Source organism: Cebus imitator, unplaced genomic scaffold, assembly GCF_001604975.1.
Source record: "Cebus imitator isolate Cc_AM_T3 unplaced genomic scaffold, Cebus_imitator-1.0 Scaffold13, whole genome shotgun sequence".
NCBI classification, from domain to species: domain Eukaryota; kingdom Metazoa; phylum Chordata; class Mammalia; order Primates; family Cebidae; genus Cebus; species Cebus imitator.
Window position 1 is genome coordinate 11,165,358 of NW_016107328.1, and position 23,094 is coordinate 11,188,451.

At 35.2% G+C, this 23,094-nt stretch overlaps 2 protein-coding genes and 1 long non-coding RNA gene across 10 annotated transcripts in view; 1 reads left to right on the forward strand and 2 right to left on the reverse strand.

Annotated features, from left to right (window-relative positions):
- The window catches only part of RAD51B (RAD51 paralog B), a 661,060-nt gene that overhangs the window by 58,608 nt on the left and 579,358 nt on the right, over window positions 1–23,094 (forward strand). The gene's annotated exons all lie outside the window — the stretch shown is intronic.
- Window positions 1,447–21,001, reverse strand: LOC108283237. 2 transcript variants are annotated; one of them, XR_001816734.2, is made up of 4 exons: window positions 20,973–21,001; window positions 14,700–14,773; window positions 5,329–5,332; window positions 1,447–1,456 (listed from the first exon to the last, which is right to left on the reverse strand). It is a non-coding gene; the product is annotated as an uncharacterized LOC108283237 (long non-coding RNA). The 2 variants fall into 2 exon arrangements; XR_001816731.2 differs by lacking the exon at window positions 20,973–21,001 and having other exon boundaries at window positions 14,700–15,652.
- LOC108283221 (THAP domain-containing protein 2-like) lies at window positions 18,873–20,835 on the reverse strand. The gene has a single exon (XM_037728762.1). The coding sequence runs from the start codon at window positions 19,804–19,806 to the stop codon at window positions 19,120–19,122; it is 687 nt and encodes a 228-aa protein (XP_037584690.1). The 5' UTR covers window positions 19,807–20,835; the 3' UTR covers window positions 18,873–19,119.

Below are 23,094 nucleotides of genomic sequence, written 5' to 3' on the forward strand. Positions count from 1 at the left end.
AAGACGAGTTAATAATTCTTTACATTAAATTGTGCTTATAAAACCATAAAGGTGGATTGCATCTACAGGCATCATCGTACTATTCTAATTACACCAATTTAATATGTTATAGATGATAATTTGCTAAATTAAATAATTGATTGTAATATATGTATATAAACTTATCTTACAAATTGTTTTGAAATATATGTATAAAACTACTTACATAAAACGTGATGACTCAGCTCTTCCACCTCTTTCTCTATTTGAACTAGCACTAAAAAACCTTCATCTGTTTGGGAAGAGTGACATAATTTGGCCCTCACGTGGGCTTGAATGCATTTAAGTTTTAAGTTTGCTGTTGCTCTTTTCTACATGGGTCCCTGAGAATTAAAGAGGAACTAATTGATATCACTTGATTGAAAATATATGTATTAATATCTTTTGGAAGTTTTCAATTATAAGATGGTTTTACTAATATTTTGAAGTTATCACCGAAATGAAAACAAATTAAAAAATTCTCACAGAGAATTTCATAGACGTTTGAATATGTTGAGACTGCAATTTTGAGAAACAGTTGTAGAAGTCTGGCAGAATCTTTTTTCCTCAAGTTTATGGAAGAGGTGTAAGTGATACTCTGCTGTTGGGTTGGAAGATGTAGAACCTTTGTCTTTTTAGAGCGTGTTCACATTAGTATTGAAAAAACAGTAGGCTCTGAGACTTTAGAGATACTTGATAAAAATAACAGAAAAGAATTTAAATATTGCCTTATAAAATAAATTGTGGTTATGGCTATTTATGTTGACTGTTTATCATTGACTTCTAATTACCACATACAGAATAGTTATTATACATCTTATAAATTATGTATCAGATTAAAATAATAGGATGTTTTTGCCAGAAAGGACCTTAAAGAAAATTTAGATTAGCCCCTTCATTTTACAGTGAGGCCAAAGGTGACCTGACTTGCTCCAATATATTCAGCATAGGAAAGGACAAGCAGTGGGTAGAATGAGAGATCTTTTAGATGCCAGTTTGAGGATTTTTTTTTCCATGGCAGAATTTTTTTTTTTTCTGAGACATACAGAATTATGGTAGATTTCTTAATGGCATGATTGTATCTTCTATTTCTTTGATTTCCAGGACCTAGCACTATGGATAACTAATATTTAGGAGGTAACAGCTAATGAAAGTATAATTCAGGTTTAAAAATAGTCTTACCATAATATGTATGTCATATTTACATTCATTGTAATATTTTTCTTTATCTTTTAAAACATAATTTGAATTATTTTATTCTTGCTGTTGAAATTCTTAAGTTTTTTTNGTGTGTATTAAGGAGTTTTTAATAATTTCAAAAATTGCATATTAAAACAATATTATATATAAAAATAACAGTGAAATAAAGACTTTTTTTTTTGAGACGGAGTCTCGCTCTGTTACCCAGGGTGAAGTGCAATGACACCATCTCAGCTCACTGCAATCTCTGCTCCTGGGTTCAAGTGATTCTCCTACCTCAGCCTCCAGAGTAGCTAGGATTACAGGCACATGCCACCACACCTGGCTAATTTTTGTATTTTTAGTAGAAATGGGGGTTTCACCGTGTTGGTCAGGCTGGTCTCAAACCCCTGATTTTGTGATCCACCAGCCACCGCACCCGGCCAAGTTTTTAAGTTGACCTTTGTAGCAGGCCGTGTTAGTTGTAATCTCTTTATTTTCCATTCCAGAGTTTTATAAGTTGTTGGAATAAAAGAGAATGAAAATACATTACTTAGATAACAGGACTTTCACCTTTTGAAAAGTCTTTGGAAATGCTTTTTACTCCTGTTTCCAAGATCTACATTTTTACTTTTTCAGAGAATTCAACAAATCAATTTCAGTTGTTATATGAATAATATTAAACTTTTTTTGTCTCCTCTGATTCTTCTACTTCCTTCATTTCTTGATATTGTACAAATGCTTTCTGGTGTAAGGGGACTAATACCAGTTAACACTATTTACAAAAGAAGTATATGGAGAAAAATTTGGATATATTATTAAATATTCTAAGAGGGAAATGCCTTATTTCCATTGAAAGTTGTTGTTAAAATCCAAATTATTTTGCTAAGATGTGCTTATAATCAGTTTTTCTGTTGCCATCTGTGTTCTTGATTACATGCCTTTTGAGAATATCCATTGCTCTAATTTATTGCTTATCAAGGTTTCTGGAATATTACTGATTACTTTTAAGTTTAAAGCTGCTTGGAAAAATGATTCAAGATATGTACATTTTTTATTTTGCTATTTTAAAGACAGAGTTTTAAATCATTAACAAATGGAAATAATTTTTTTCTTGTTTTAAAGTGGACATGTTACAAGGTTTAACTTTTTATTATTTGACAAAGCATAAATTTTTGTTTTCTTTTTAGTGATAAACTTCATGTGTGCCAGAATTTATTTATTATTATTATTTTTTACACCATGAGCTGTCCCATTATGCCAACTGGGTTTAATTTTTGTGGGATTATACCTTGTCTTAGATACTAATAAATATTGAAAATTAAAAAATAAGAAACTAGGCCACTTCACTTAAAATAATTAAGGTTTTATTAATTATAAATTGGGAATATTGTGTTTATAACTTGTGAGATAAGAGGAAAAAGAATGTATGTACACAAATTTGACATTTACTTTTATCTTAAACATAAATATTCAAAACTGTCACTTTTGTGAAAGCCTGATGAAGTTACTCTGATTGTAAAGTAGGAATCCTAGACCCTAGATGTAGACATAGATATGCCGTTAAAACTCTGCAGTCCTATTTTGCTGTGTGTAATGTTGTATGACTTTTCTAGAAATCATGTAATTTTTGGTTTACTCTTATTACTTTCATATTTATTACTGGAAACAAGCACCATAGGACTTCTGAAGTAAGAAAAGTCCTTTACAGTGTTTTTCCTTTCCATAAATACCTACTGTTGGCTCACTCTTATTTGAAATCAGATTGTTCTTAAAACTATCTTATGTTCATTCAGGTCCCTGAAACTCACAGTCTAGACTAAACCTTTATCAGTTAGTGAAAATAATTCTAGAAAAAGTATATCTATCTTTTGTGTAGCTCTTTATGCTTTCTGAAACTTTGTTTTTATTGTTTCTAGCAAAAAGCTAGAAACAAGTTAAAGGTTAATGAGTAGGTGATTGACTAAATTAGTGTTGATATATCCATACAGTATTATATTGTGCCATTGTTGAATGAGTTAGCTCAGAAATGGTTTTGCAGGCAAGGGTTAATTCAGCTGGCGTGGGTTACTCACACCCAGCCATTCCCAAAAAGGCCTCCTTTCAGGACTGCCCTTGACTGGCTCCTGGGAGATGAGAGCTGAGCCCTGGCAATATTCTGCTTGGTAAGAGTGTTATGTGCTTGAGGACTTGAGCCACAGGTACTGGTTTGATCAGATAGTTTATACAAACAGTGTCATTTATGGTGAAGCCTTATTTTTCTCTGGGGATCTGGGGACTACAATCTAAATAGCTGAGGTCATTCACATGCAGGCATTACATGCCTAGTGACTGTCCCTCAATAAAAATGCTGGACATGTAGGGGTGGGTGAACTTTCTTGGTTGACGTTACTTTGCATGTGTGGTCACACATTGTTGCTAGGACAACTAAGCATGTGCATGCAACTCCACTGAGAGAGGACACCTGGAATCTTGCACCTGGTTTCTCCTGGACTTTGCTCATGCTCCTTTTCCCTTTGCTTATTTTGATCTGTATCCTTTTGCTGTAATAAGCCATAACTGTGAATATAACAGCCTTTCTGAGTCCTATGAGTCCTTCTAGTAAATCATCAAGCCAGAAGGAAATGATGGGGACCCTTGACATCCAGGAGCACTAATACATGTGTACAAGAGTATCTATGGCAACTTAATTTGTAATTGCTCAAAACTGGCAACATGTAGTTAATAGTATTGCATCAATCTTAATACATTGGTTTTGATAATTGTGCTATGGTATGTAAGATGGTGATATTAGGAGAAGCTGGTAAAGGGCATTTGGGAACTCTGTACCCTTTCTGCAACTTTCTGGTAAATCTAAAATTGTTTCAAAATAAAAAATTTAAAAAACAAAAGGAGGTCAGGTGTGGTGGATCACACCTGAAATCCTTCATTTGGGAAACTAAGGTGGGAGGATCACTTGGCCAGGAGCTGGAGACCAGCCTGTGCAACATAGCAAGACCTTGTCTTCACATACTGTCCCCCCTCCAACACACAAACAATTAGCTGGGTGTGGTGGTGCACACCTGTAGTCATAGCTACTTGGGAGACTGGGGCAGGAGGATGGCTTGAGTCCAGGAGTTCAAGGCTGCAGTGAGCTATGAACATGCCACTGCATTCCAGCCTGGGTAACAGAGCAAGACTCTGTCTCAAAAATAAATACATAGGAGAGTAGGGCAGGTTTTATGAGTAGAAGTTGGCTCTGGGTACCCATAAGGAAACAGCACTGGCTGTATTTGGAGAAGGACTTGATTTTGATGCATTGGCTCTCTTCCGTTTAGTTATCTGGTTCCATAGATATTATCTAATACCTCTTCAATTTAAACCCTGCTCTTCATCTTTCAGCAAATCCTCTTGGCTCCACTTTCTAAATACATTCAGTACCCTATTACATTCTACCACCTTCATTACTACCATCTGGTTCCTGGAGGTTAAAAGTACTGGTTTTGGAGTTAGACATTGGTTTGAATCTTAGCTCCACTATTTGCTAATTTTATGACCTTGAATAAGTATTTATGCCAGCTTTAACTTTTAGTTTCCACGTTTGAAAAATGAGGATAATCATATCTGACTCATAGGGCTGTGAGTATTAAATGAGATAATGTCTGTAATGTTCTTCACAATGTTTGGCACATTCAGTAAAATGTAGCTTATAATTGTTAATTTTGCTAGTTACCTCATTCTAAGTGCCTGGTGTATGCTATCTCTCTCCTCCTAATATATTTTTTAACAAGGCTGCAAGTGCCTCAGAAGGAAAAATCATGTCTTATTTACGGTTGTATCCCCTCTGTGGTTATTGATGGAGGCTGTTACTGCCTGAACCCTCCTTTATCTGGTTAACTCATATTTATTTTTTGGATCTTAGACTCTTTTTGTCTTTCCTTTTTAATTCCACCTTTAGCACTTGCATCCAAAGCTCCATGGAGGCACAATGGGATAATAAAGATGAATAAAACATAGTCTTTACCCTAAAGGCTTTTACAAATAAGGTAATTGTAGAGACAAATCGCTCTCTGTGATATAATGGAGAATAAAATAAGTATCTTGTCTACTGTTCCTTTTCTGTTTCTTACAAATTTGTAAGTAACTTGGTACTTCCCTGTCTGTCCGTTATTTGGGACTATAGATTACACAGAGGGAATTAAAGGGAGGTAGCACAGACCTTCATAGGCTCTTGGTAAACCCTTTATCATGTCTAGCTTTGACCCTTAAATGTTCCATTCTTTTTTTAGTTTTATTTTTTGAGACAAGGTCTCTCTCTGTTGCCCAGGCAGGAGTGCAGTGGCATGATCATAGCTTACTGCAGCCTTCATCTGCCGAGCTCAAGTGATCCTCCTGCCTCAACCTCCCAAGTAGCCGGGACTACAGGCATGTACCACCACGCCTAGCTAATTTTTTTGATTTTTAGTAGAGATAGGGTCTTGCTATGTTGACCAGGCTGATCTTGAACTCCTGGGCTGAAGCTGTCTGCCCACCATTGCCTCCCAAAGTGCTTGGATTACAGGCATGAGCACCATGCCTGGCCAGTGTCCCATTCTTATTTAGAAAGTGATTGCTCTTTTGGAGACTGATAGGTAGTGGTTAAATTGATAAAGCACATGCATAATTCTAAAGTTGTATTGCTAAGAAAAGGTTGGAAATGAAGGCCAGCTAGGTAGCTCCTAGTCTTTAGTGTTACATATGTTACACAGTGCCTTGATTTGTTGTAAAATTTTCTAATTGAAGATCTTAAGGTTGTAGCTGAGTGGTAATCTTGTTTTCCATTGAGTCCAGAGATGCAGAGAATGAGGCGATGTATCTAAGATTACTTAAGGAGCCATTTGGATAATTGAATAATATCACTTGCCACTTCTATCCTGGGTTGTTATTGTAATATCTTAATGGGTCTGCTCCTCTCTTTTCTGTATCAGTATGAGGGAATGTGTTCTATTTCCGGGGCCACAAGGGGGCATAGTTATAAGGGCAAGACTTCCCAGCGCCACCCCCCCTCCCATCTCGCTCCATCTGGGAGATTTGTTTACGTTGGAATTTCGCAGGCAGGAGAAAGGGTCAAAAGTCAATCACTCCAGTGGAAGTTCTAAGGAACTCCTTTCATTGGCCCGGGGTCTTAGAGAAGGTGGGGGTTCCTGCCAGGCTAAAAGTCCCCTTCTTCCACACCCCTTTGGACTCCATGTTTGGGTTCCACGAACACTATCTCATGGAAGCCTGTCTTCCCCTCCTAAACTCCATCTGTCTCTATTCCCTTCCACTCAGTGTGGAAGCTGCTTTCCTCTCTTGTAATCCATCTTTCTGGATTCTCTCACTCAGTGTTGGAGGAGCTTTCCTTCTCTGGTTTTCTCCCTCTGGAAATGCTTCTCACTCAGTGTGAGAGTGGCATTTCTTTCTCAGTGTGAGAGTTAGCTGTTTCTCTCTCCTTCTCCGTTCTCTCTCTCTAAATAAGTCGCTTTCTACAAACACTTTTGAGTCCAGCATTTACTGTGCACTGCACCATGGTCCCCTCTCCCATTCTTGAGAGGGCAGGAGACCAAGAACCTGGAGAAACGTCCTCTCAGGGGAGCTGAGGGTACCCTGAACCCCTGAACCCCAGTATTACAAGTAATAGTTCATATGGGTACATACCGTTACTACATCATTTTCCCAAAGTGTATCTCTGATCATATCCCTCCTATGTTCAGAAGCATTGTGTGGTACCATGATGCTTATAGAATTAAAACTAGTAGACTGTAAGCCCTATGGGAGCAGATAAACTATTTGTTTTGTCCACAGTTGAATCCTTTGCAGCTAGAACAGTGTATGGCACATAATATATTCTCTAATTAATATTTATTGAATGATTAAGTCTCAGTTTAATATATCATATGATATTTAAAGGTTTCTTGCTTCTGGCTCCAACCTGCTCCTCCCATGTTGTCATTTCTCTTCTGTGCAGACTGCTGGCCTACCCCTGGACCTTTCTACGTCTTTTTAGCTGTGGATGTCCTCCTCTTTCGTCTCTTCCTTTCTAATTTTTTTTTCTTTTCTGACTGAGCTCTCAAGTTCTGTCTCTCCCCTGAGATTTTTGTATCACTGTTTTAGCCCCAGTTAATTCTACTTTCTTTTATAGTACACATGGTCTAACTTCTAATTGGAACTTTAATCATGTATTTGCCTTGCAATGCCATTTAAATATTTGCATGTGCATATCTGAGCTCCTCAGTTATACTGTAAACCTCCCTGAAAACAGAATTATGTTCTTATGCATCCTCCATAGCTGCCTATATTGAATAGTGTTGTATATTGAGTAGGTGTCCAGTACATATTTGTAGAATGATGTAACACACTTTTTTTAGTTAGACAGTTTTTGAAATGCATATCTAATTAGATACCTTCTTCAGTTGTTACACTACTTAAAGGGAAAGCATTCTAACATTCATTTAAAAATTGAAAAGATACTTAGAAACTAAAACTTAAGTGTCTCCCCTACCCCTTTAAAACAGTGTAGAAGATTCATTGATAATTTGACAGCTCTGTACCTTTAATTTAGTATGATGCAAGAACTTCTGTGAGATATCAACCAAGATTTTATACAAAGAGCTGTGATTATCAGGGTGGGAATTTAACATCAGTGCTCTGTACATAGTATTACTATAATACCTTCTTTAGAAGTTTAACTATGTCAGATGATATTCTATGTTATGAATTTTAATTCATGAAAGGAAAACACTGTAGAGAAGTTAGATTATCTGTTGAATAGAATCTAATAACAGCTCACTGTTTAATTGAATTCAAATACACAGTTGAAAATATAAAACTGGCTGTATGAGAGTTTGGTCAAAAGATAATTTCTTGTGTTTTTCAAAGACAAAATTTGCTTTTTTGGTTGATACTGTTACATATCCTTTGCATTTCTTGAATGTGTCCACTTAGTTAGTATAGTACAGTTAAGACAATTACCTTCCAAGTAAAGCTGGAGGCAAAGTACTTTCTGATATAAAAATATATTTCAAAATAATAAAACAGTATGATACTAGCATAAAAACAGATATACTGACCAATGGAACAGAATAGAGAGCAGTAGAAAGTACCCAGAATCGCAATACAGTTCACAATATTAAAGATATGGAATCAATCTAAGTGGATGATTGGGTGAAGAAAATGTAGTATGTATACACAGTAGAATACTCTTCAGCTATAACAAAGAATGAAATGATGTCTTTTGCAGCAACGTGGATCAAATCGGAGGCCATTATCTTATGTGAAATAAGCCAAACACAAAAAGACAAATATCACATATAAATGGGAGTGAAATAGTGTGTACTCATGGATGTAGAGTGGTAGACAGTGGAGCCTGTCTATCAGGCATGATAGACAGGAATGATAGACAGTGGAGCCTGGGAAGGGTGGGAGGGGATTGGTTGATGAGAAATTACTTAATTAGTACAATGTATGTTACTTCGGTGATGGATACATGGAAAGTCCTGACTTAATCACTATGCAAAGTATTGTGTAACAAAATTACACTGGATCTCATATTTTTATATAAATGAAATGAAAAATGAAAGAAAATAGAAGTTTAAGTACCAAATGTGTTACAACTAGCTATGCAACCCTGGACCAGTCAGTTCTCATTTCTCAGCCTCAGTGTCATTATCTGTAGAAAGTGGCTAAAAGTTGCTATCTTATAAGGCTTAATATTATTGTTACTAATAATATTGATAAATGAATAGTAATAGTATATTTCTGATTACTAGACTTTATACAGGTTTTTATAATTTATAAGCACTTTCATATGTAATAATCTTATAGGGATAATATATGTTTATATTTCTGAAAGGACTTTGTAGATTCTGAAGTACTATGTGACTATTAGTTGATAGTTTCATAACCAGCTAAATCTGATTTAGTGACTTTTTTTTACCTTTAGTTAATTTAACAATGAATCAGAGTTTTCTTTTTTTTTTTTTTTTTTGAGACGGAGTTTCGCTCTTGTTACCCAGGCTGGAGTGCAATGGCGCGATCTCGGCTCACCGCAACCTCCGCCTCCCGGGTTCAGGCAATTCTCCTGCCCCAGCCTCCTGAGTCGCTGGGATTACAGGCATGCGCCACCATGCCCAGCTAATTTTTTGTAGTTTTAGTAGAGACGGGGTTTCACCATGTTGACCAGGATGGTCTCGATCTCTTGACCTTGTGATCCACCTGCCTTGGCCTCCCACAGTGCTGGGATTACAGGCTTGAGCCACCGCGCCCGGCCGAATCAGAGTTTTCTAAACTCAAATAATGCACTTAACTCAATTTGTTTAGCTAAAGCAAACGTTTTTGAATGTTTTTTGACTAGTGTTAAGATTGTTTTAAAATTAGATAGTAAGGACATCTGGCTTTTATATTATTCTTATTTAAAGATGTAGAGATGGTGATGCAGTAAAATTCATGAGTGGTTAGTAGTTGGGGCCTAGTGTCATTTTTTGGAGTTATAGTGATATACTCTGTCCACTAAGAGCAAGATTATCATTTAGTGATAAATCAGTGTAGTTATTTTAAAATAAATATTTAGTACTTTATGTTTACAGAGGACCCTGCAATTATTAGTTAGTTTATACCAATATTCATTGCTATATAAAGGGCTGGGCAAGTGCCTGTAATGCCCAACTTTGGGCAGGATTTATAGGCATCTTTGAGAAAACTTTTTTTTTGAAGATTGAGTCTTGCTGTGTCACCCAGGCTAGAGTGCAGTTGTGCAACCTCCGCCTCCGAGGTTCAGGTGATTCTCCTGCCTATGCTTCCCGAATAGCTGGGATTACAAGCGCCCACCAACATGCCTAGTTAATTTTTGTATTTTTCGTAGAGACGGGGTTTCACCATGTTGGCTAGGCTGGTTTCAAACTCCTGACCTCAAATTATCCATCTGCCTCGGCCTCCCAAAGTGGGATTACAGGCATGAGCCACCGAGCCCGGCCTGAGAAAAATTCTAACTCTGGATTTAGTTGGTTTGTCTGTATACTGTCAGGATTCTGCAAAGCTTATTTGATTGTTTATTTGTACCAGCATTTGCCCAGAGAAGTTATTCTGAAAAACACTCTCAAAATGATAAAAAACCTTTTCTGTGCATTTGTTTCAGAATTTCATCGCTTCTAGGATCTAGAATTTCTTTCTAAAGTGTAACCTAAGTATTTCCCTTCAGAAGTTAAATAACTAATATTTTTTAGTGTAACCACCATTTAAGGCATTTTTAAAAAATGAAATAGTCTGCTTTCAAGACTCTTGTTTCTATTATGAATATAAAACATATTTTTAAAAAGATTAACATTACACAGTAGTAGATAAGTACTAATTAGGTATTTGTGCGAGATACCGTTAGTTGCCTACCCAAAACTTATTTTTATCTTAACCTTGTTAATAGAACCCTAATCAAGTTTTGGTAGCCGTGTGCCCAGCCCTGGTTCATGACAGTCATTGTGTTTCCTGATTTCTCAACTACTTTTACAACTGAAGATAGTCATGTGACCGAGTTCTGGACACTAATGTCTGTTTTAGCTCTCCTTTTTTTTCCTTTCCATCTTTTATTTTAGTTAGGGCGTACCTGGAGCAGGTTTGTTATTTGGGTAAATTGCATGTTATGAGGGTTTGGTGTTCAGATTATTTCATTACCCAGGTAATAAGCATAGTACGCAGTAGGTAGTTTTTCAGTTCATACCCTCCTTCCACCCACCACCCTTAAATAGGCCCCAGTGTCTATTGTTTCCATCTTTGTGTTCATGAGGACTCAGTGTTAAGCTTCTACTTACAAGTGTGGACATGTGGTATTTGGTTTTCTGTTACTGCATTAGTTAGCCTAGGATAATGGCCTCCAGCTCTATCCATATTGCTGCAAAGGACATGATTTAGTATTTTTAATGGCTGCATATTAATCTATGGTATATATGTACCACAATTTCTTTATCCTATCAACTATTAATGGGCCTTTAGGTTGATTCCATGTCTTTGCTATTGTGAATAGTGCTGTGATGGACATACGCATGCTATGTGTTTTTAGGGTAGAATGATTTATATTCCTTTGGTTATATACCTAGTAATGGGATTGCTAGGTTGAATGATAGTTCTAAGTTCTTTGAAAAGTTGCCAAACTGCTTTCCACAATAGCTAAACTTATTAACATTCCTACGAACAGTGTATAGGTGTTCCCTTTTCTCTGCAACCTCACCAGCATCTATTATTCTTTGAGTTTTCAATAATAGCTATTCTGACTGGTGTGAGATGGTATCTCATTGTGGTTTTAGTATATATTTGTCTAATGATTAGGGATTTTGACCATTTTTTTCATTTGCTTTTTGGCTGTGTGTTTGTCTTTTTTTGACAAGTGTCTTTTCATGTCCTTTGCCCCTTTTTAATGGACCTGTTTGTTTTTACTTGTTCATTTCTTCAAATTCCTTATAGATTCTGGATATTAGATCTCTGTCAGATACATAGTTTGCAAATATTTTCTCCCTTTCTGTAGGTTATCTGTTTATTCTCTTCACAGTTGTTGTTGTTGCTGTTGTACAGATCTCTTTTGTTTAATTAGATCCCATTTGTCAGTTTTTTTTTTTTCAGTTGCTTTTGGAGTCTTTGTCATGAAATCTTTGTCATGGCCTGTGTCCAGAATAGCATTTCTTAGGTTTTCTTCTAGGGTTTTTTTATAGTTTTAAGTTTTATACATTTAAGTCTTTAATCTTTCTTGAGTTGGTTTCTGGACATGGTGAAGGGAAGCAGTCTAATTTCAATCTTCTGCATATGGCTAGTCACTTAAGTCAGCACCATTTATTTAATAGGGAATTCAGTAAATGCTGCTGGGATTGCTTGTTTTCATCAACTTTGTTAAAGGTCAGATGGTTGTAGGTAGGTATGTGGCTTTATTTCTGGGTTTTCTGATCTATTCTGTTATGTGTCTGCTTTGTACTAGTACCATGCTGTTTTGGTTACTGTAGTTTTGTAATATAATTTGAAGTTGAGTAGCGTGATGCTTCTGGCTTTGTTATAATATTTTTGTTTAGGATTGCTTTGGGTTTTTCAGGTTCTGTATGAATTTTAGAATAGTTTTTTTTTCTAATTCTGTGAAAAATGTTGGTAGTTTGATAGAAATAGCATTGAAACTGTAAATTGCTTTGGGCAGTATGGCCATTTTAACAATATTGATTCTTTCAATCCATGAATATTCAATTGAATCAGAATCTATTTTAATAGGATCCCCAGATAAGTCATATGCACACAAAAGCTGGAGAAGTGTTATTTTAAACCACTTCGAATTGGATTTTTATTTACTTGCAACTGGATGCATCGTGACATGACATTCTAGAGTTGTTTTTTTTTTTTTTTTTCTTGTTTGTTTGTTTTTCCTGAAGAGGTGCAACCTTCTCCAGGCATGCTGTTGTGAATAGCGGAGGGGCGCCATTTCTGATTATGATAGAAACAGCATTTGTTTAGTCATGAAACAGTTTAAATAGTTCTCATTATACTTTGATTTTTTTTTTCATTTTTTTAAATAGTTATTTTTAGATGAAACCTAAAACTATACTCTTTACTACTTGTAAAAAAAGACCCTACTGTTATTTTTGGCAAGTCAGGAGCTGTAACCTTAGCTGTGCTGGTTAAAAGCCAGCTTTGAGAGTTGCATTTTACCTCCCTTAGGATTACTCCTTCCCATTCTTTCCTCAGTTCCGTTCCTATTTCAGCTAGATAGAGTTTTGTTCTGCATCTCTATTCCAGAACCATTACTCTCTGGGGAGTGACTCTTATAAACTGCTGCCTTTTAGACCAGATGTGTGTTTCAGTTACATGAATAAAGAAAAGAATGTCATCCCCCTGCCATTTTGGGAAAATTTTTTTCTTCTACTCTATGTACAAAGCCAAATGCCACATTCAATAAAAGAAAAACATATTTTAAGTTGTACTTCTTGTTTGTCCATTTTTGTAGAGGGCTTAATGAGTCTGCAGCTAGATATTTTGAATGGTTCAATTCACAAATTAGATTATCATTCTGTGATTAATTGAGAATGATCTCTCTGTGGTATGCTTTATAGTGAGAATTACCAAAGGTCTGTATTCACTCAGAAAGGTCTTAGCTTTAAAAGCAGTCTTTTAAAGGAAATGTAGCTATGCTGATTGATTTTTTTTATTGTTATTCTTTGAGTTTTTACTGTGCACTAGGCATTATGCTAGATACTGTGAAAATATATCTATAATTCTTATTTTAGACGTGATAACTTTGAGGCTACAGAGATTATGTAACATGCAGAAAATTTTTNACCATGTTGACCAGGATGGTCTCGATCTCTTGACCTCATGATCCACCCGCCTCGGCCTCCCAAAGTGCTGGGATTACAGGCGTGAGCCACCGCGCCCGGCCTCACAAAAATTATTCTTATGGCAAAAAGCACTTACTGTGTGCTAGGAAATTATCACATTTTATTTACAACCCTTTTGAATCTTATCCAAAGGGATTGGTTTAGATTTTCTGAAATGTGCTAGTATTTGAGTGGTTTGAGTGCTAAGACACATACACCACAGTCTCTGCCTTGAAGGAGTACAGCAGATGAAAATGGACATGTAGACAATTACATTATAATAAGATGATGACTTTATCCAAGTTATATATAAACAGGACTCAAGGAGAAAAGCACTTATGTCACTTTGGTATGTTTAGGCATGGTGTCACATAAGAGAGGGGAGCATCCAAGGTAAGAACTGAAAGATGACAGTTTGCTCAGTGACTAAGCTAAAGGAAGGGCAATTTGTAAAGGTTTGTTTGGTGGTTAAGAAGAACATGAAAACTGGAAGTCTAAGAAAATGGAGAAGAGTTAAAAATAACACATTTTGGAGTGTTTGCTAAATAAAAAAAACGGAAAATTCATCTGAGAAATAGGTATATACCTCATTAAAACTTTTTAAATATAAAAATAGAGGTGAAGTCTCACTGTGTTGTCCAGGCTGGTCCCAAACTCCTGGCTATAAGTGATCCTACTGCTTCGGCTTCCCAAAGTGTTGGGATTACAGGTGTGAGCCACTGCACCCAAACGATATGTGCCTTCTTGACGATAAACCCAAATATTTTGTTTTTTTAAATGTTTGTAGCACAGATTTTAAAAACTAGGGAGCAATTTGAAGATGGATTTGTGGTATTAGATTGAGCTCATTCTAAAAGGGCCTTAGGGAAAGAGTAAGGGAGAAGTGAGGGCAGGAATAAACAAATGGAATATTATTTTCCAGTAGCCTTGAGGACAGACACCATGTATGGCACATCCTAGTTTGATCAGTTTCTCTTAGTAAGATAGTATTTTTTGAATTACAGTATTTGAACAATATTTTAATCAGAAAAAATAAAGTATCATAATCTTCTTTCCCTTTTGTTAGTAAAATAGAGCCTTGACAATTGTCTGCATTTTTTTATTTTTTTGAGACAGGGTTGCACTCTGTTGCCCAGGCTGGAGTGCAGTGGCACAATCATAGTTCACTACAGTCTTGAACTCCTGGGTTCAAGCAATACTCCTGCCTCAGCCTCCTAAGTAGCTAGAGGACTACAGTCACACGCCTCTGTGCTTGGCTAATTTTTATTTTATTATTTTTGTAGAGATGGTGTCTCGCTATGTTGCCCAAGCTGATCTTGAACTCCTTGCCTTAAGTGATCCTCCCACCTTAGCTCCATAACATGCTGGGATTACAGGCATGAACCCTGTACCTAGCCTGCAAATAAATTTTTGTCTGAGCCTCAAGTTATGGTCAGAATAAACTCTTACCATTTTTACAGCCCTTCATATATCTTGTCTAGATTGCCTAACCAGTATCTAAAACAGTGCATATAAACTATAATGTACATTTAGATATAACTTGAGCAACAAAAATGAAAACAATTCCTCTTCAAGGCTTTACATGATCTTTATTTGGTTTACAGTTTGCTTCAATTTAGGGAGAAGGACTTCACAGAAGTCTTGTAGGGGGTCAATTTAAAAGAACTTTCACAGAAATATTTATGTACATTTTTTAGAAATAACAGGCATGACAGTAATTTCCTTGGGGAAAAATGTTTAATATCACCATACTCAGAATACATTTTTGTGAATATGCAATTTGCAATTGTTTAGTATACACTACAAAATCCTAATTTTAGAAAGTTTCCAACGGTCTAAATATCAGAAGAATCCAATATTTTGGTACAAAGATGAACCATTTCCTATATAGCAAAATTAAATCTACCCGTATTCTAACATTGAGAAATGAGATAAAACACATTAAAAAGCCTACCTAGAAAAGGTCAAGTGACCTCAAAGACGTTACTATTTTCATGTTTTAAGACACATGATTTTCCCTATTTTAGTAACCTGGTTCATATGTTAAATAAAGAGTAATGTGAACAGCAGAGAGAATTTGTTGGCAGGAGACCTATGTTCAATCTAGAACTGTCTAGAACACATTTATTATCTAGACATTCATTATTATCTAGACATTTCTATTCCTTGTGCAAGTTGGCACATAGTAAATGCCAGAATGAATAAATAAATGACATTAACAATGATGTCTTCATGTGTAAATCAGAGATAATACCACCTACCACACAGAATGTTTGTAAGGAAAAAAAGAACAAATAAGTACTGAAGTGCTTTATAAGATTCCGAGTTATTTAAAAAATCTGTGTTAATACGTTTGTTATTTTACACAAAATATCAAACTTCAAATGAACTCCAGTACTGGGTTTTGATATAGTATTTTATTTAGAGCTATGTTTTACTTTTAACAAAGATACCATTAATAACAAATTTGTTCAGTGTTCATTTTAAACAGTAAAAATGTCTTACAGCTCATTCAATAAAAAAACCATACTTCAGGTCAAATGCTAATGTCGTTGTACCTCCTTTGCTAAGTCAATATAAGGAGGAATCTGTTTTGTTTTAAAACAAAAGCATTTGATTATAAAAAGGTCTACAGTTTACAGTTTTTATTGAATTCCAATTCAACAGCATTTATCAAAGGACTTTATTTCTTTTATGGCATTTAACATATTATATAATAAATATTACTTGTTTCTCTCAGGAGACAGAGCAACTTGAGGGCAGAAAATTATGTCATATTCCTTTTTATATCAAGTACCTAGCCTTTGGCTGGTTCTTTGTAGAGGTTGGTGCCCCGTAGACAGAGAACAAATGAACAGAAGATCTGTGTTGTGACTAGCAGAGGAAAAAAACCATTATAATTTCAGTTAGTTTCACGGTCAGAGTGATAAAAAAAAAATCTATCAAACTGAAAACAGGATTTTTAATAGACTGCTTTTAGGTTATTCTCTGTGAATGAAGCTAGTTTTAAGATAGACAAATGTATGGTAATAAAACAATTTGATGGGAAGAGTTTGGAGCAAGTTATCAAGACAGTAACATGAAAATGACAGATAAAACACAGAATAGTTTACAATTACTGAGTAGTAGTTTATTTAATACTGTCACATAATAATGAATGAAGATGAAGTAACCTTGTCAAAAGGTTGTTGTATTTTACAATATTTTATTTTTATGATTTAAAAAATTTGTCAAAATATCAAGATATTATTGTAGATGGGTACTGGGCTACATAAATAAGTGTTCTGTAGCAGGGGTGAAGGGTGAACCACATGAGAGTGGTTATATTTGGAAAAAATAGTTTTTATTCAGAAGATTATTTGTCCAACTTATTTTGAGTTATAAAGTAGATATGGTCAGTAAATAATATGCTGGTGAAAAGTTATTTGAAACTATACTAGAAAAAAATAAATATATAATAACAATTCCAAGGAACTACATCCAATACTTAAGATAAAATAACTAGCAAGATTTATAACATCCACAAAAAGATTTTCATAAATACCTGTTTTAAATACCTCTGGGAATTATAAGAGACTTTTTCCTACCTTTGCATTTCGTTAGGAGGCATTCCTTAGTAAAAAGAGTGCTAATACTGTAAAAGAATTGTTGCTAGGATCCAAGCAAATGCAATTGTTAATGGCTGGCAAAAAAAGTTTTTTTAAAAAATCATAAAGTAGCTCTTACTTTACAGGGAAGATTTACAACAATTTATGACTTGGTATATGCTACCTTCATATGTTAGTATCACAAGCTTGAATTAAATAAGTTGAGTTAAATAACTTGATTATATATTAGCAAATTTTTACATGATTTCAACAAAGCTGTTTGAAGCAAAGAGTTCCTTTTAAACATTAGTAAAATAAAGCAAACCCTTTAGTTGTTCGAGTGGCAATAATAAGAATAGTTCTGGTACTTTTATTTTGTAAAATAATTAGCATTTGCATACCACTATCACAGACATACATATATTTCCATAGGGAACATTTCCCTTATGCACTATGGTTGCTCTATTTGTTTTTTTTTTGTTGTTGTTGTTGTTGTTTTAGAAACAGGAGTCTTACTCCATCGCCCAGGCTGGAGTACAGTGGTGCAATCACAGCTCACTACAGCCTCAACCTCCTAGGCTCAAGTGATCTTCCCACCTTAGCTTCCCAAATAGCTGGGAAGACAGGCATGCTGGTTGCTCTATTTCACTCACTAATAAAGGAGATAAAAAGCAAGCTGATGTCTAAGATAAAGTGATAACATTTTAGGTTATTAATACAAATTGTGAAGATATAAGTAGTTTCCCGTGATTAAATTTTACTGTGGGTTTATGAAGAGGAAAGAAAAAGCCCACAATATTGATACGCTTGCTATTTTTGAGGTATAGTATGTATTTGGAAAGTAGTTAAAAAGAAAAAAAAAAGCGTAGGAGTTTTGGTTATCAACAAATATGGGAGCACCAATTTTGAATGGAAATGTAAGATTTTTATTATGAGAAAAAGAGTAGTATACATTTATCTATTTGTTTAAGATAAAAGCTAGGTCCTGAACTCTAAATTATTTTATATGTTTTCTTAGGTGAATATAATCACCTACTAGATTTTACTAATTTGAAGTACTTGAGGCTTTACCTAGTTTGGATGACTCAATGGTACCTCACATTCAAATATTTTCAAAATATTTTACAACCTATTTTAAAATCGAATATTCTTATGAGAGAGGCCATCATAATCTCACTTTTACTGGTTAAAAAAAATACAGAAAGTTTAAATTTAAAAACTTGCCCTGTACCTTTTCTTTTCTTTGAGACAGAGTCTGACTCCGTCACCAGGCGCCAGGCTGGAGTGCAGTGGTGCGACCTCGGCTCACTGCAACCTCCGTCTCCCGGGTTCAAGCAATTCTCCTGCCTCACCCTCCTGAGTAGCTGGGACTACAGGTGTGCGCCACGACGCCCAGCTAATTTTTTGTATTTTTAGTAGAGACCGGGTTTCACCATGTTGGCCAGAATAGTCTCGATCTCTTGACCTCGTGATCCTCCTGCCTTGGCCTCCCAAAGTGCTGGGATTACAGGCGTGAGCCAGTACCTTTTCTTTTCTATAAATTTTTCAAATCACAGTGCCTATTATAATTTAATTAATACCAACCCCAGCAGTTTTAAGGTCATGCTAAATGTTGGTTAACTCCTATTTCGCATCTTATTTAGAATGCAATATGCCAACTTTGGTACAGGAAAAAATTCTTTTCTAATATAAGTTAAACATATTACTTATCATAAGCTGTTTTTTAACAGTAGTTTAAAAAGACAAAAACAAAAAACACCTTTCAAACAAACACTTTCCTAGGAAAATTTTTAAGTACATAATTCTAATGTAAGGCACTTCCATTCATTTTCAAATAAAATTTTCATAAAAAGTTTTTTGTTCTTATGTCATCAAGTCTTCACAAATTACATAGTGATGTTACTTCAAGTAAAACTTTATTAAATAATGTATTTTGGCATAAGTGCCATAATTTACCTCTGAAGAGAATGAAGGATAGCTATCAAGCTCTGTGCAAACTAAACTTAAATGAAGGTACTCTTGGTCTGTTTTAGATTTATACTTGGCAGTGTTTTATCTTGCTGATCTTGTTCAAGGAGCTTAAAATCTTCCAAAGGAAGACTTCTTAAGGCAGTTGGTAAAATGTGTTCTGATGTACCTTTAGGTAATACATTATTTGCTTCTAAATTCTTTACCAAACACGTGGCTTTGATCCATCTTCGAGTAGCTCTGCGTTCCTTTTGTAGGCAGGTTTTCATTTTTCTTCTTAAGCTCGCTATTTCTTTTTCCAGTTTAATTATCCTCTTTTTTGCCTCCATAGGATTCCTAAAGGCATAACCGTGTTCAAGTAGTACTTGCTGACTACTAATGTTTGATTTTAAATTAGATGGTCCAGCTGGAGAACAACTGTTGTTTTTCTTCAAAAGATTCCTTGACTTGAGTTTCATAGACTTTATATGGGTACAAAAATCAAAAATGGTTGGAACAGCATCCGTTTTAAGTCGTCGAGTTTGTCCTGTTAGGTCAAAACAGGAAGCTTCAAAGTGCTTTGAACAAAGAAAAGTGTGTTTTCCTGGCACAAAATTTTTGCGCCTAACCAGGCAAACCCATTCTTTTCTTTTTTTAGGATCCAAAGGAAACCTGTGGAAGCTGATGTTAATGTGCTTGTTGTAGGTAGTGGCACAGCCCGCCGCGTTGCAATTGGTCGGCATTTCCCTTTCCCACTCATTCAGCACCCTTAGGTTTCTACTGAGGCGCTGGCTGCTAAGTTTCCTTTTGGCAGAGGCTGGATACCTCCTGACTTCTTAATCTTTTAATGGTAACGTAAGTTTTTCAGTAATCAAGATTTACATTTTTGACTCTTTAATTTTCTTCATATTCTTACATTTTATCAATCTGCAATGCCTTTTAGTTCTTACTGAATACAGTTTCTTGGTAATTATCCCCCACTATATATTCCCACTGCTGTCACCCTAGTTTTACCTATCACTGTATCATTTAGGCCAGTGATTATCAACCTTTGGTGGACCTATGAATCATCTAATGGTGCTTTGTCAAAGTATAAAGAGATTTTGACTTACTAGTTTAAGGTCATGGGTGATTCATCAAAGCTGAGATATCTAGGGCAGTGATCTTCAAAATGTGATCTTGGGACTGCTGGGTATCTCTGGGACTCTATCAGGGATCTGCAAAGTCAAAACTATTTTCATAGTTAGATTAAGATGTAATTTACCTTTTTCATTGTGTTGACATTTGCACTGAATGTGAAGAAAATAGTGATGGATAAAACTTGTAGTGTCTTAGCTCAAATTAAGAGTGGTACCATACCAAATTAGTAATCAACGCATTCTTCACTGCCACATACCAGTTTTGCTTAATAATGTCTTCAATTAATCAGTTAAAATTAGTATTTAAATTTTATTTTTAATTTTTGTAGATACATAGTAGGTGTGTATATTTATGGGGTATATGGGATATTTTGGTACAGGTATACAGTATGTAATAGTCACATTCAGTTATACTCTTTTAGTTATTTTTAAAGTACTTAAAATTATTATTTTTAAAGTATTTTTAAATTATTGACTATGGTCACCTGTTATGCTATAAAATTCATGAATTCTTTATATTTTTTTGCACCTATTAACTATCCCCACTTCTCTGTCCCACTCTCCACTACTCTTCTGAGCCTCTGGTAACCATCATTCTACTCTCTCTCTCCATGAGTTCAATTTTTTTTTTCTTTTTGAGATGGAGTCTCGCTCTTTTGCTCAGGCTAGAGTGCAGTGGCATGATCTTGGCTCACAGCAACCTCCACCTCCCAGGTTCAAGTGACTCTCTTGCCTCAGCCTCCAAACTAGCTGGGATTATAGGTGTATACCACCATGCTCAGCTAATTTTTGTATTTTTAGTAAAGATGGGGTTTCACCATGTTGGCCAGGCTGGTCTCAAACTCCTCACCTCAAGTGACCCACCCACCTCGCCCCCACAAAGTGTTAGGATTACAGGCATGAGCCACTGTGCCCAGCCAAGTGTTTTAATTTTTAGTTCCCATAAATACATGAGAATGTGTGAAGTTTGTCTTTCTGTGTCTGACTTATTTTACATGACACAGTGACCTTCAGTTCCATCCATGTTGCAAATGACAAGTTCTCATTTTTTTTTTTTTATGGATGAATATATTCCATTGAGTATACATTTCTTTATCCATTTTTCTGTTGACGGATACTTAGGTTGCTTCCAAATCTTGGCTATTGTGAATAGTGCTGCAGTAAACATGAGAGTGCAAATATCTCTTCAATATACTGATTTTCTTTCTTTTGGGTGTACACCTAGCAGTGGAATTGCTAAATCATATGGTAGCTCTATTTTTAGTGTTTTGAGGAAACTCCAAACTATTCTTCATAGTCATGCTAATTTAAATATGGATATTTGGTTTCCCCCGCACTGTTTATTGGAGAGACTGCCATTTCAACAATGTATGTTCTTGTCACCTTTATCAAAAATGAGCTCACTGTAGAAGTATGAATTTGTCTCTGAGTTACCTATTTTGTTCCACTGATCTTTGTGTCTGTTTATATGCCAGTACCCTGTCGCTTTGGTTACGATAGCTCTGTAGTAGAATTTGAAGTCAGGTAATGTGATTCTTCCAGTTTTGTTCTTTTTGCTCAGGATTGCTTTGGCTATTCTGGGTCCTTTATGGTTCTGTGTAACTTTTACGATTGTTTTTTCTATTACTATGAAGAATGTTATTGGTATTTTAATAGAGATTGCATTGACTCTGTAGATTGCTTTGAGTAGTACGGACATTTTAACAGTATTGATTCTTTGAATTCATGAACATGGAATATCTTTCTATTTTTGTGTGTGTCCTCTTCAGTTTCTTTCACCAATGTCTTATAGTTTTCATTGTAGAGATCTTTCAATTCTCTGATTAAGTTGATTTCTAGGTATTTAATTTTATTTGTAACTTTTGTAAATGGAATTACCTTATTGATTTCTTTTTCAGATTGTTTGCTGTTGATGTATAGAAATACTACTGATTTCATATGTTGATTTTGTATCCTGCAACTTTACTAAATTTGTTTATCAGTTCTAATAAGTGTTTTTGGTGGAGTCTTTAGGATTTTCCAAATATAAGATCATTATCATTTGCAAACAAGGATAATTTGACTTATTCCTTTCCAATTTGGATGCCCTTTATTTCTTTCTCCTTTCTAATTGCTCTAGCTCGTACTTCCAGTACTATTTGAACAACAGTGAAGAAAGTGGGCATCCTTGTCGTATTTCTGGTCTTGGAGGAAAGGCTTTCAGTTTTTCCTCATTCAGTATGATACTAGCTATGGTTCTGTCATACAGAACTTCTATTATGTTGAGGTATGTTTCTTCTACACCCAGTTTTTTAGAGGTTTTATCAGGAAGGGATGTTGGATTTTTGTCAAACGTTTTTTCAGCATCACTCGAATTGATCATATGGTTTTTGTCCTTCTGTTGATATGATGTATCACATTCAGTGACTTGTATACATTGATCCATGCTTGCATCCCAGGGATAAGTCCCACTTTGTCCTGATGAATGATGTTTTAAAAATATTGTTGAATTCTGTCTATTTCTTCTAGGTTTTATTTACTGCCAGGTAGTCGCTTATAGTGGCCTCTAATGAGTCTTTGCATTTCTGTGTTACTAGTTGTAATTCTTCTTTTTCATTTCTGATTTTACTTCTTTGGGTCCTCTGTCTTTTTTTCTTGGTCTTGCTTAAAGTTTGTCCATTTGTTTATCTTTTCAGAAAGTCAACTTTTCATTTCTTTGATCTTTTGTATTTTTTATTTCAATTTTACTTATTTCTGCTCTGATAGTTATTATTTCTATTCTAACTTTAGGTTTGGTTTGCTCTAGCTTCTTTAAGGTGCAATACTAGGTTGTTTATGTGAATATTTTCTTTTGATGTAAGCACTTAATTGCTCTAAACTTCCCTCTTTTTTTTTTTTTTTTTTTTTTTTTTT